Source organism: Hemicordylus capensis, chromosome 5, assembly GCF_027244095.1.
Source record: "Hemicordylus capensis ecotype Gifberg chromosome 5, rHemCap1.1.pri, whole genome shotgun sequence".
Lineage (NCBI taxonomy): Eukaryota > Metazoa > Chordata > Lepidosauria > Squamata > Cordylidae > Hemicordylus > Hemicordylus capensis.
The window spans coordinates 12,937,270-12,950,108 of NC_069661.1; the positions used below are offsets into that span (position 1 = coordinate 12,937,270).

Genomic DNA, 12,839 nt, shown 5'->3' on the forward strand with positions numbered 1-12,839 from the left:
GCTTCCTATGTCTTTTGTGTATCTTGCTTGTGACCAAAGGTAAAAGAGCAAAGGCAACACAGAGGGAGAAGGGGAGAGGGAAAGAGACCTTTGATGTTTGCCTCCCAGCTGTGAAACCCCCTTCCCACTAGAACATTGTCTGAACAGATTTCCTCTTGGAAGAAGAGCTGGTTTTGTGGCAGCAAGCATGGCTTGTCCCCTTAGCTAAGCAGGATCTGCCCTGGTTGGATATGAATGGGAGGCTTGAAGTGTGAGCACTGGAAGATATTCCCCTCAGGGGATGGAGCCGCTCTGGGAAGAGCATCTAGGTTCCATGTTCCCTCCCTGGCAGCATCTCCAAGATAAGGCTCAAAGAGATTCCTGCCTACAGTCTTGGAGAAGCCGCTGCCAGTCTGGGTAGACACTACTGAGCTAGATAGACCAATGGTCTGACTCAGTATATGGCAGCTTCCTATGTTCCTAAGCCTTTGGCCGTGGTTGCTGGGGATGGTGGGAATTGTAGCCCAGCCACATCAGGGGTCCCAGACTGGGAATCCTGGGGCTATGATGCTCCCACAACGCTTTTCCTCATACTGCTGTCTTCAAGGCCTACTTCTTATAGTAATCAGGATAAAATGTGGGAACATGAGAGGCCAGAACTTCCTGGAAGGAGGACAGGGTTCAAATGTCATTATAACAGTACTAATCCTGGTGTTACAATGTGTGTGTTTTGTCGACGCAACAAAATGTCACCTATGAAATGGCCCTTGTTCAGTCAATGTGTCTGACCTTTTTAAAAGCCTGAAGGTACTTGGTATGAAAATTCATGCCAAAAAGGATTATAATAAGTGCATTTTTTTCCCTGTGCCACAAAGAAGTCCGCCACCCCCACACTAACACCAACACCGCCCTTCAAAATACTGCAGGGCTGCACAACATTCTGCAGGTTTTAGACTACAACTCCCATCATCTCTAACTATTGGCCTCTATGGCTGGAGTGGACAGCAGCTGTAATCCAACAGATGTTGATACTGGAGGGCCAAAGCGCTGAATTGCAGAGGTGTCATGGCCATCCGGTGCTCCATACCTTCGCCAATAAGCCCATGGGACAGCCCACAGGGCAACTGTGAGCACTGTAAGATATTCCCCTTAGAGGATGGGGCTGCTCTGGGAACAGCATCTGCAAGCTTGAAGGCTGAAGGTCCCAGATTCCCTCCCTGGCATCTATCTCCAAGATAGGGATGAGACACACTCCTGCCTGTAACCTTGGAGAAGCTGCTGCCAGTCTGTGTAGACAATACTAAGCTAGATGGATCAATGGTCTGACTCCATAGAAGGCAGCTTCCTATGTTCCTATGAAACAACGGCCCATAGGGAAAAGGCCCCATAAAGGCCCAAGTCCATGGGAAACAGGAATTAAGCTCCACCCTAGCACCAAATTTTTAAATAGCACACATGGATACACTCAATAGGACTATCTGCAGTGGGAAAAGCCTATCCTGGGGGGATGGAGAAAAGGAAGTTCTTGCTGAACTCAATAGATCGCTTTATTTAGTCTTTGTAGAACAGACATGAAAACTTCTCCACTGAGCTGTTCACTAAGGTTATGGCGGGGGGGAGGGGCAGAGTGGGAAGGAAAAGCCTCTCTCGTCATCGAAAGCCGTGTCCTGATCGGAACGAAACCCTGAGAAAAAGCGATCCTCTTAGAGCGAGCCCCGCCTCTGGCCCTCAGCGGCCTGTTCTCCAAGCCACCCCTGCCGGCCTCATTTAGCATCAGCTTCACCAAACGTGTTGCCGGCTGCATTATCCCTCACATAGCTGCAAATGAGTTAGCAACCACTAAGCAAACCACGTACCCAACACCCGATGATAGAGGAAAGGAAATAGCAGCTCAGAAATACACCCAGAACCTATACAAATAATCCACACGCAAATTCAAAATTGGAACAATTTTTAAAAGGAAAAGAAAGGAAAAGAAAAGACCTCCCTATCCACTATTACTGCTGTGCTACTCCAGAGCTGGACAAATCCCAGGCGCCAGGAGACCAAGGCACCTAGAAATTTAACCACGGTGCCAGACTAGGATATTCAGAGTTATTTAATGAAATCTCTGTTTAGAACATAGCCTGAACTTTCATGGCAAAAAGTACTGGTCTGTTTAAAGCACACACACACACACACACACACACACACCTCCAACACCACCTTTGCCCCTGCAGAAGCAGAAGATGTCTTACCTTCCACTTCCTCGTCGTCACACACATGCTTAAGGAAGGAGGCCCCTCTGTCCAGCACTGCCTCATCCTCCATCCTGTAGTAGTAGAAAAGAAAGAAAGAGTGTTCAGACTTCTCCTGGAGGGAGCTGCTAGAACTGACCCAGCTCCTGGGCAGGTTAACTTGCAGGCTATTGTTCATGTTACAAGAGAGCCGAGTCGCTTTTCACTCTGGGCTCGCCACTTCTTCATACAGCTTTCAGTGGCGCTTGGCTGGTCCCACGGTGCTCAGCTCCTAACCTCAGGAGGGCATCGCAGCAGAGGCAGGTGGGGAGAGAGATCGCCACAGCGAGCAATCTTTGTTCTTTTTCTTATTGTGAAAGAGAGGCCACAGAGAAAGAGCGGAGCACACAGACAGGCGCACAGGGGGCCTGGGCATTACATTACATGCCAAGGGGTTAGCAGCCCCCGCTGCCAAGTTCTCCTCGGAGACAGCTGCCCACAGAAAGGTCTAGGGGAGGTGATGCACATTCCGTGCAAGCCGGCAGACGTGTGCAAACATCCTGGATGCACAGAAGTGGACGAGGCTCCAGCCGGCCCCTTAATACCAGCACAGCACACTTCTTCGCTGCAAGGCAAAGCTGCGTGTCACATGTTGGCCTTACGGAAATCTGACATCTGAGGATTATCCAGAGACCAAGCTCTAGCAAGTCAGGCCATCAGAGCAACAGGCTGATTTGCATATGTCATATGGTCATTCATACACCATGCTCTCTCGCTCTCGCTCTCTCAAGATTTTCTGGATTTTGCAGCAACAGAGGGAGGAGACAAGTTTGCACAGGAAAAGAATAATAAGGAGAAGATGGTTCCCTGTCCCCCAAGGTGTCATGGTCAAGAAACACAAGGTAGACACCAGCAACAGCCACCGAAGGAATGCTGTGCTGGGGCTGGACAGGGCCAGTTGCTCACCCCCTGCTAAATATAAAGAGGAGTGCCACTTCTTAAGTCAGAGCATCTCAGGACTGTTTTGCGTGCTAGAGTAGGCGGGAATCAGCAACAGGAGGCCCCAGGGCCAAATCCAGCCCAAATGGTCCCCCATGTGCCAATCAAAGGTAAAGAGGTATATGGAGATGTCGCCAGAAGGCCAGTTTAAGGAATAGTGAGGAAAGGAGATAGCCCACCACAGTCTAGGCTGCTTCCCAGATTTGTCCTCCGGGGGAGGGGGGGGTCAGTTGCTAACCAGGAAATACATGCTGAAAGTTAGCATTAAAATTTCCACTTCTATTGCTCAGTGTGTTAAGCGGATACGTGTCCTTTTTACATGAATTACAAAGGAGGTAGATAGCCACCTCAAATATTATGCAGCTTAAGTGAGCGTATGCTAAATCTTTAATATAGACATATCAGTTTATGCTGTAATGCAAGAAGTCTTCAGGACACATTAATGACTATGGAGCCAGAATACACATTATGGCCACTGCATGGAAGCCACTGAAATTGCTTCATACTGTGGCTGTTATCACTGGTGAGCAGTTCATGTGCAAAGACTGACTGACATCCAGACTAATGTTGCATTCGTGCATGCATACTGGAGTGGTGCAAAGATGTTCTGCTAGCTACTTCCACAAAGCTGGGAGCTTGTGTACCAGAATAATGTTGTACTGGTGCAACTCTGTAGCATGCCTCATGGGAACATAGGAAACTGCCATATACTGAGTCAGCCCATAGGTCCATCTCGCTCAGTATTGTCTACACAGACTGGCAGTGGCTTCTCCAAAATTGTCAGTGGCTTCTCCAAAATGAGGAATCTCCCTCAGCTCCATCTTGGAGATGCCAGGGAAGGAACTTGGAGCCTAGATGTTCTTCCCAGAGCAGCTCCATCCCCTGAGGGGAATATCTTACTGTGTTCACTCACACCTCTAGTCTCCCGTTCATATGCAACCAGGGCAGACCCTGCTTAGCTAAAGAGACAAGTCATGCTTGCTACCACAAGACCAGCTCTCTTCCTGCTATGAAGCCATTTTCTCAGTCTAGATATATTGCAGGGAATGATGCAAAGCAATCTGCTATCCTTGATGCACAGGAGCAATGCTTGGGCAAGCAGATGGGGGGCAACTTTGAGCATCTGCTCAGCTATGTGACTCCCTTGGATATATCTTTATTCGTTGCATCAGCCTAGTGTTAGTCTGCATGTCACTCAGTATGTGCATAGGGCTATTCTGACCACATTGTCACAAATACAAGGAAGATTTCTAGGGGCGTAGCAGGGAAGGAAACTATCTACACCAGGGATTCTCAACATTGGGTCCCCAGAAGCTTTTGGACTTCAACTCCCATAATCCCCAACCAAAGGTCAGTGGGGCTGGGGATTATGGGAGTTGAAGTCCAATAACATCTGGGGACCCAACGTTGAGAATCCCTGATCTACACCACAAAACAAGGAGCTGAACCACATGCACACTCAACTTCAAGCACTTCTTTAACTGCTGAACTGTCCATCCTATCTTCATGAGAACCAAACTTGAAACTTTCTTAAGGACTAAAGGTAAAGTGTGCCATCGAGTCAGTGTCAACTCCTGGCGACCACAGAGCCCTGTGGTTGTCTTTGGTAGAATACAGGAGGGGTTTACCACTGCCTCCTCCTGCGCAGTAGGAGATGATGCCTTTCAGCATCTTCCTATATCGCTGCTGCTTGATATAGGTGTTTCTGGGAAACACCTATATCTGGGAAAATAGTCTGGGAAACATACCCGCGGGGATCTGAACTGGCAACCTGGTGATAAATGAATTAGTTGCACTCATTGTAACCTGCATGTTTCAGTTCCTGGACGCTCCATTCTAGAATCACATTGTGCCACGTTGCAAAACTCAGGATGGGATACCATTCAACTGCTCCCTGGTAGGGTACATACTTTGCATAGAGAAGGTCCCGGGTATAATTCCTGGCCTTCCCAGTGAAAAGATCTCATGTAACAAGACTGAAAAGACCTCTGTCTGTCTGACACTCTTGACACTACTAAACAGACTAATGAGCTAATATTCTAACTCAGTAAAAACACCAACTCTTTATAGCTGTACACATGTTGAGAAACTGGCCACATTGCCACATAATGGAGAAGAGAGGGTCCAATGGACCTGCAGTTCTGCCCTCTTCTCTCCACACACACAAACACCCCGGCCACATGCTTACCTGTCAACATTTGGACATATCGCTCAGGACCAGAACTGCAGTCAGGGAGACTGCAGTGAGGTGGGGGGACGGGCTGTGCATGGATGGAAGAACTCTGGAATCAGTACAGAGAGAGGGAAGAGCTTCCTCCCTCAACTCCAGTTTTGGAGAATCCAGCCTTAAGTTCTCAGTTCAGACATACAGCAGCTGGCAGTAAACCTCAAGATGGAACAGTGAAACGTACCACAAACTTAGGGTTCAAACTGGAGTTTGGAGAGGGAAACCTCGGGTCACTTTTCCAGTAGGGCAGAGGTTCCCTGCATTCGGACATACAAGAACTCCAACCTCTGCCCCATTCATTTCCCGTTACATGTGAATGGGGCTACCATGGGGCTAGGAGATTCAGGATCCCAGTGAAAAAATGTGGATGGGATATTTATGGGAAGAGAAAGGAGAGATGCATTCATGCAAGCAGAAAAGAACACTGCATGAGTACAACTCTCCTTCCTTGAATGGACGGAGTTTCTGTCAACAACATGTTGCTGTGCTCAACCCATGGACCAAGGGTAGATAGCTGAGATTAGATTAATCACAGGTTTCTGGCTGGCAATGGATTTCCAAGGTTGAATTGGATGCTGAATATATTTCCTGCACCTGTGCAGAAATAAGGCTTTTATACACACACACACACACACACACACCATTTGCCATGCAAATGCCTGTCTTCTTTTGGTGAAGATGAAAATCCTACAACTTTTTCAACACAAAGACAACAAGATATTCCATGAGCTGTCCCCTTGTATGATTAAATAAGTTATCACATCCTCCACAGGCAAACTTTCACAGCGACATGCACAACGCCCATCCCTCACGCACATGTACAAAGAAGGCTCCCCAGGAGTTCAGAGTGTTCATTAAATTATTCAATGCCATTTATGCATCTTTTGTTATGTGCACAAAGTAACAGGCTCTGTGGTAGTTCTTGCCTGTCTGCTGTCATTGTGTCTGTTTAAGCAGCAAAGTAGTTGCTTGCTATAAATGCAGCTGAACAGCAGCTGGAACAGATGGTGAGGAATTTCTAGTCTATGCAGAAATCTTATGCACTTGTATTTTTCTCTTGATTACTGCACAAATTCTGCCTGTATATATACACCATTTGTCTGGGCAGCATACGGTTCTTAAAATCCCTCAAGGATTTTGAAGCTAAAAATTCCAGGGTAAGAAGTAGAGGGACAAAAGCACACATCAGTGTATGAAATGGTTTTCTTTTTAGAATCTATGAAGATCACTTAAACAGAGTTCTATAATGTAAGCAAAGTAAAGTGTGCCATCAAGTCAATTTCGACTTCTGGCGCCCACAGAGCGCTGTGGTTTTCTTTGGTAGAATACAGCAGGGGTTCACCATTGCCTCCTCCCACACAGTATGAGATGATGCCTTTCAGCATCTTCCTATATCGCTGCTGCCTGATATAGTACCAGCGGGAATTTGAACCGGCAACCTTCTGCTTGTTAGTCAAGCATTTCCCCACTGCGCCACTTAATCATGTAGATGTGTTTTATTTCAAATACAAGAGGACATTTTAATTATACGTCATTTGAATTTAATTATAAGACTTATTTAAAATCACAGTAATAGAAACTCAGCTGGAACGTATATCAAGAACTAAAGGCCGGTTAGCTTAACTTCTGTGCCAAGTAAATTGACGGAATGCATACTGAAGGATAAAACTGTTAAACATATAGAAGAACAGGCTTTGCTGAAGGAGACCAAGCAAGGTTTTTGCAAGGGTAAGTCTTGCCTCATTAATCTTTTGGAGTTCTTTGGGACTGTCAACAGGCATGTGGATAAAGGTGATCTGGTTGACATAGTAATATACTTGGACTTCCAAAAAGCTTTTGACCAAGTTCCCCATCAGAGGCTCTTGAGTAAACTTATCAGTTATGGGATAAGGGGACAGGTTCATGTGTGGATCAATAACTGGTTGAAGGACAGGAAACAGAGGGTAGGAATAAATGGAGAGTTTTCACAATGGAGGGAGGTAAGAAGTGGGGTCCCCCAGGGATCTGTACTGGAACTAGTGTTTTGCATAAATGTTGGGGTAACCAGCACTCCAGGTAGAAGTTGGGGTAGCCAGCATCCTATTCCAAGAGTGGTCATGGAGATGCTTCCAGAAATCTCAAAGCCAAGCAATGAGGTAACAGCCCTCCAAGGTCACCTTCTCATCAGCTTCTGGTATTTGAGGCCAAAGTATTTACTACGTTGCTAATCCATAGTTGAAACTCCAAATGTCATTTTCTTCTTGCAAAAACAGCCACAAGGGCCCCCAATTTGGATCAGGACTGCGGCAAGAGGAAGGGTCCAATCTTTCCTCCTGCCCCACATGTACCATGGCCCCAATCCAGATTGATTTCTGGGATCACTCGTGGTGTACAAATTACTCCGATCTTGAAGGCACTGCACAGGCTGCCAATCTGTTTGAAGGTACAATTCAAGGTGTTGGCTTTTACCTTTAAAGCCATAAATGAATTGGTCCATGGGCACCTTAGGGACTGCCTGCTCCCAGCTGAATCTACCCACCTGACTAGATCATCTGATCTGCATGCTGACACCTGCTGAGGCCTATTTGTCAAGCACGAGGGACAGGGCCTTCTCGGTGATTGCCCCCCCCCCGGCTGTGGAGCTTATTTGAGATTGAGATCCACATGGCTCCCTCTGCCACAGCCTTTAGGGGGAAACTGACTGCCCTTTTTATCCAGTCTTTTCGCCAATAAATTGCCCCATGCTCTTTTTAAAAATTGTAGCTGTGTTGGTTTTATTTTTAGGTTGTTTTTATTGAAATACTATTATTGTTGTTTTTATCTTATTGTTGACTACCCTACATAGGAACATAGGAACCTGCCATATACTGAGTCAGACCATTGGTCTATTTACCTCAGTATTGTCTTCACAGACTGGCAGCGGCTTCTCCAAGGCTGCAGGCAGGAATCTCTCTCAGCCCTATCTTGGAGATGCTGCCAGGGAGGGAACTTGGAACCTTCTGCTCTTCCCAGAGCGGCTCCATCCCATAAGGGGAATCTCTTACAGTGCTCACACATCAAGCCTCCCATTCATACACAACCAGGGCAGACCCTGCTTAGCTATGGGGACAAGTCATGCTTGCTACCACAAGACCAGCTCTCCTCTCCTCCCTGGGGGTTATAGGACAAAGAGCAGTATATAAATATAATTAAATATAAACAAATAAATCCAAATCGGGAGCCCTTGTGGCTTCTTTTACAAGAAGAAAACTGAAAGTTTCCATCACAGAGTTCCAACGTAACGAATCTGGCCCTCCAAGGTACACAAACCTGGAGGCACCCTGCAGCTATGGGAGCTAGGGGCACCAATCCCCATCAATTAGTCCCAAGTCCTTTTAAAGCATCCAGGCTGGTGACTATCATCACATCTTGCCACAAACTTTATACGTTAATTGCGTGTTGTGTGAAGAAAAACACTCTTGTCTGTCTTAAGCATACAGCGGAAGCAATTTTATTGAGTAACTCCAGAGGTCACCTTTAAGCTGAAAAAAAAAAAACTCTTTGTACTATGCCAAGGAAAACACTCCTAGGAACCTGGGATTCTAATAATCTTGCAAGAGGTAAAAGAGTTGTGTTTATTTATTAATCGCACTTGCATCCTTCACTTCCTCCAAAGGGTTCAGAGCAGCATACATGAGGTTATAGTCTCACACATGATTCATCCGTGTCGGTTAGACTGAGGAACAGAGAGAACTCTAAAGTCCCACCCCACAAGTTTCATAGCAGAGAGGGGATGTGAGCAGTGGTCTGCATATGCGACAGAATGGGGTGGTCAAATGTGTTACACCACAGGGTCTCAGTCTTGGGTCCCCAGCTGTCGTTGAACTACAGCTCCCATCATCCCCAGCCACAATGGCCACAGGGGATGATGGGAGTTGAAATCCAGCAACAGCTGGGGACCTGAACTTGAGAACCCCTGCATTATTGAAACTGCCAGTGGGAAGTGCCATTTTTGGAAGCTCTGACATTAAAAACTCCCACAACTAGCAAACCGGCAGAGCAGGCAAAGGGCTAGGCTAGAACCTCTAGAGCTGATCTTCTGGGTAGCAAGCATGACTTGTCCCCTTAGCTAAGCAGGGTCTGCCCTGGTTGCATATGAATGGGAGACTTGATGTGTGAGCGCTGTGAGATATTCCCCTCAGGGGATGGAGCTGCTCTGGGAAGAGCAGAAGGTTCCAAGTTCCCTCCCTGGCAGCATCTCCAAGACAGGGCTGAATTGCAACTTTGGAGAAGCCGCTGCCAAGCTGTGTAGACAATACTGAGCTAGATAGACCAATGGTCTGACTCAGTATATGGCAGCTTCCTATGTTTCTCTCTAATGTGCTGGTTTTCAATCTGCAGAGAGATTTTTGCATGGCAGAACTTTCAAAAGTAGTATCCCTACCTATATATGCAGAAGTGGAACAGTCCACTTCTGCCACCTCAGAGTTCAATCACCTCAATTTCACATGCACAACGAGAACAGGCCTCACCCACGTCCGTGTCTCTGATGGCTGCTTCCTTTGTTACGTTCTTCAGGCAAACAAAACATTTTCGGTGTCTGAAAAACGTTTGGCTGGCCTCCAAATCTCCGGCGGAGCGGCACACCACCGACCGAAGCTCCTTCCTCACACGGAAGGAGAGCTGCGCTGATGCAGGGACTCCCTTGCATGAGCGCAAGTTTCCTTCCGCTTGCAGAAGGAGCTTCCGCCAAGGGTGTGCATCTCTGCTGGCGGATTGGATGCCAAGCCACACGTTCAAGGCATCCATTTGATATGGGTACACGCAAGGAACCCTCGACTGGCCCAGGCTGCCTACAGCCTGTGCCTATGTGAATACATATATGCTTCCTTCTCATATGGTATGAAGCAACCCTAAAAAGACTCCAATTATATGGTCTGTCTTCAAACAAGAGATGTTTGAATAGAAAGGTGGTTGTTTCTCCCCAGAGGAGAGCCGCTAAGCAGATGGTGTGCTGCCACCTTTTGGCCACATAGTCTCATCACAGCCCGGGGGGTGGAAATCACTGTACAACCCTTATAAAACCAGTCATGCTTCGGAAGCAAAATATTGTTGTGGCAAGTCTGAACTAAAAATTACTCATTCTCAGGCCTCGCCTACACTGGCCTCTTCTTCTTCGGGTATTCTGGGATGAGAAATTGGTTAAACAAGATAAATAAAGTGTAGAATGAAGCTCTACAGCTCTACATCCCTGGCGGCAACTTAAGACCAAGGCCTTCTCTGCTGTGGAATGCACCCTATAGATATTCGAGGCTTAAGATCATTAAAGTAAAGTGTCTTGTTGAGTCAGTGTCGACTCCTGGCGACCACAGAGCCCTGTAGTTGTCTTTGGTAGAATACAGGAGGGGTTTACCATTATCTCCTCCAGCACAGTATGAGATGATGCCTTTCAGCATCTTCCTATATTGTTGCTGCCCGATATAGGTGTTTCCCATAGCCTGGGGAACATACCAGCAGGGATTCGAACTGGCAACCTCTGGCTTGCTAGTCAAGATCATTACCCACCTTTAAAAGAGCCCTTAAGACACACTTTTTAAGCCTGGTTTTAGTGACTTTTAAGCTGTTTTTTAATTATTTCAATTTTAATAGTTTTTAATAGCTTGTTTTTCTTCATGTGAACCTCCTAGAGCCCTTTGGATTAGGCAGCATAACCATTTAACTAACCAACTAATTTGGAAATAATTTTTATATTTATTTTATTATGTACATTTATATCCCACTCTTCCTCCAAGGAGCCCAGAGCAGTGTACATGGTTATGCTTATCCCCACCACAACCCTGTGAAGTAGGCTGGGGCAAGAGAAAAGTAACCGGCCCAGAGTCACCCAGTGAGTTTCATGGCTGAATGAGGATTTGTACCCGGGTCTCCCCAGTCCTGGTTAACCATTTTTAAAATGTAGTGACTGAGGAAGCTTTCTGGTGGCACAGCTCCTGCTGTTTCCCAAGGTGCTGGTGATGACCCATTAAGTCAGGGTGGCCAACCTGAGGCTCTCCAGCTGTGGTTGGACTACAACTCCCATCATTCACAGCTGCAATTGTGGCTCAGGTTGGCCACCCCTGGTTAAAACCTATATGGCCATGGGCCTGCATATACCCAAGAGGGAACCATCTTCCATAAATAATTGCTACCTTTAAAACCCTAAATGGTTTGGGATCACCGTATGCAGAATCCTCCTCCTGCATCGTCCTCCCTATCCTTTGAGATCCACTGGGGAAGCTCTTGCATATCCCGCCTGTATCTGAGGCATGTTTGGCAGCAACATGGGGAAGGGTCTTCTCTGCAGTGGCACCAAAAACTGCGGAATGCCCTGCCCCTAGGAGGGACATCTAGCACCCTCCTCACTGACTTTCAGCTTGCCTTCCTAAGAACATTTTGTGAGGCCTGTGCTTAAACTGCCTCCTTGATGATTCTGTCTGTGTGAGCCTCAGGGACATATTCCTGGCAGCCAAACGGCACTTTTAGAGGGAGGAGAGATCAGTGGAAATCTCTCCCCACCCCTACTCCACACACGTCTGGCTGCTCAGCAACAATCTCCGTGAGCTCCAAAGCAGCCGCCTGCATGGATCTGGCTCCTGTTGCTCAGTTCTAATGCTACAGAACCTGTGAGCCAGTACAATGAGCTAATGCAACAGCCTTACGCTAGTGCAACACGTTTGCACGAGCGCTTCTTTAGTCTGGATATCAGCCATTGGTTGTTGGGAGGATAAATATACACCACGTACACCACTTCGGGCTCTTCAGAGGAAGAGTGGCATATAAATGTAAAAATAAACAAACTAACTGGGGTTTTAATGTAACGGTTAGCAACCTTGCATGCTTTCTGTAAGAGAAAGGTAGAATACAAATTCCCTTATAAACAATACAGAAAATCTCTCACACACATATACACACACGCACGCGCGCACACGCAGATTAGGCTTTGTTCTGTGGCCTCCTATTTACTTGAGTTAGATCAAGCAAGAGATAGGTGGCCCCTTTTCTCTGGACTAACCTACCAAGGGAGATCTGCTTGGCAACGCCTCTGCACAGCTTCTGCATGGCAGGCAAAAGCATGCTTTACTATCCAAAGGCCCAGCCTCAGTACTGATAAGCTCATTTATTCAACGTGGTTATGCTGTTGCTTCTGATTCCAGTCAGAAATTTCATTTTAAAATGTTTGCAAAACTAGAGAACTATTTTCCATACAAAACACTTTCATTACAGAAATGGTAATCCACACAGTCAGCATAATACAATCATTACACAAAAGAAAAGGATACAAATCAAAGTATATTTATGGTGGTGTAAAGAAATCAAAACAGTTCCCACTGAGGTCCAGATCTGATCACAAAGGGTAAATAAATGGTTTCCATTTTTGTTCATAGTTGTTAAGCACATCAAATTGGTTAGTTTAGTTAAAT

At 46.5% G+C, this 12,839-nt stretch overlaps 1 protein-coding gene across 7 annotated transcripts in view; it reads right to left on the reverse strand.

The window, feature by feature from the left end:
- SLC4A4 (solute carrier family 4 member 4) overlaps nt 1–12,839 on the reverse strand; it is a 310,714-nt gene that overhangs the window by 251,961 nt on the left and 45,914 nt on the right. For all 7 annotated transcript variants that reach the window (XM_053252941.1, XM_053252940.1, XM_053252945.1 and 4 more), the window contains exon 2: nt 2,217–2,290. In XM_053252941.1, the coding sequence (XP_053108916.1) occupies nt 2,217–2,290 (74 nt within the window). The remainder of the gene's footprint in view (nt 1–2,216; nt 2,291–12,839) is intronic.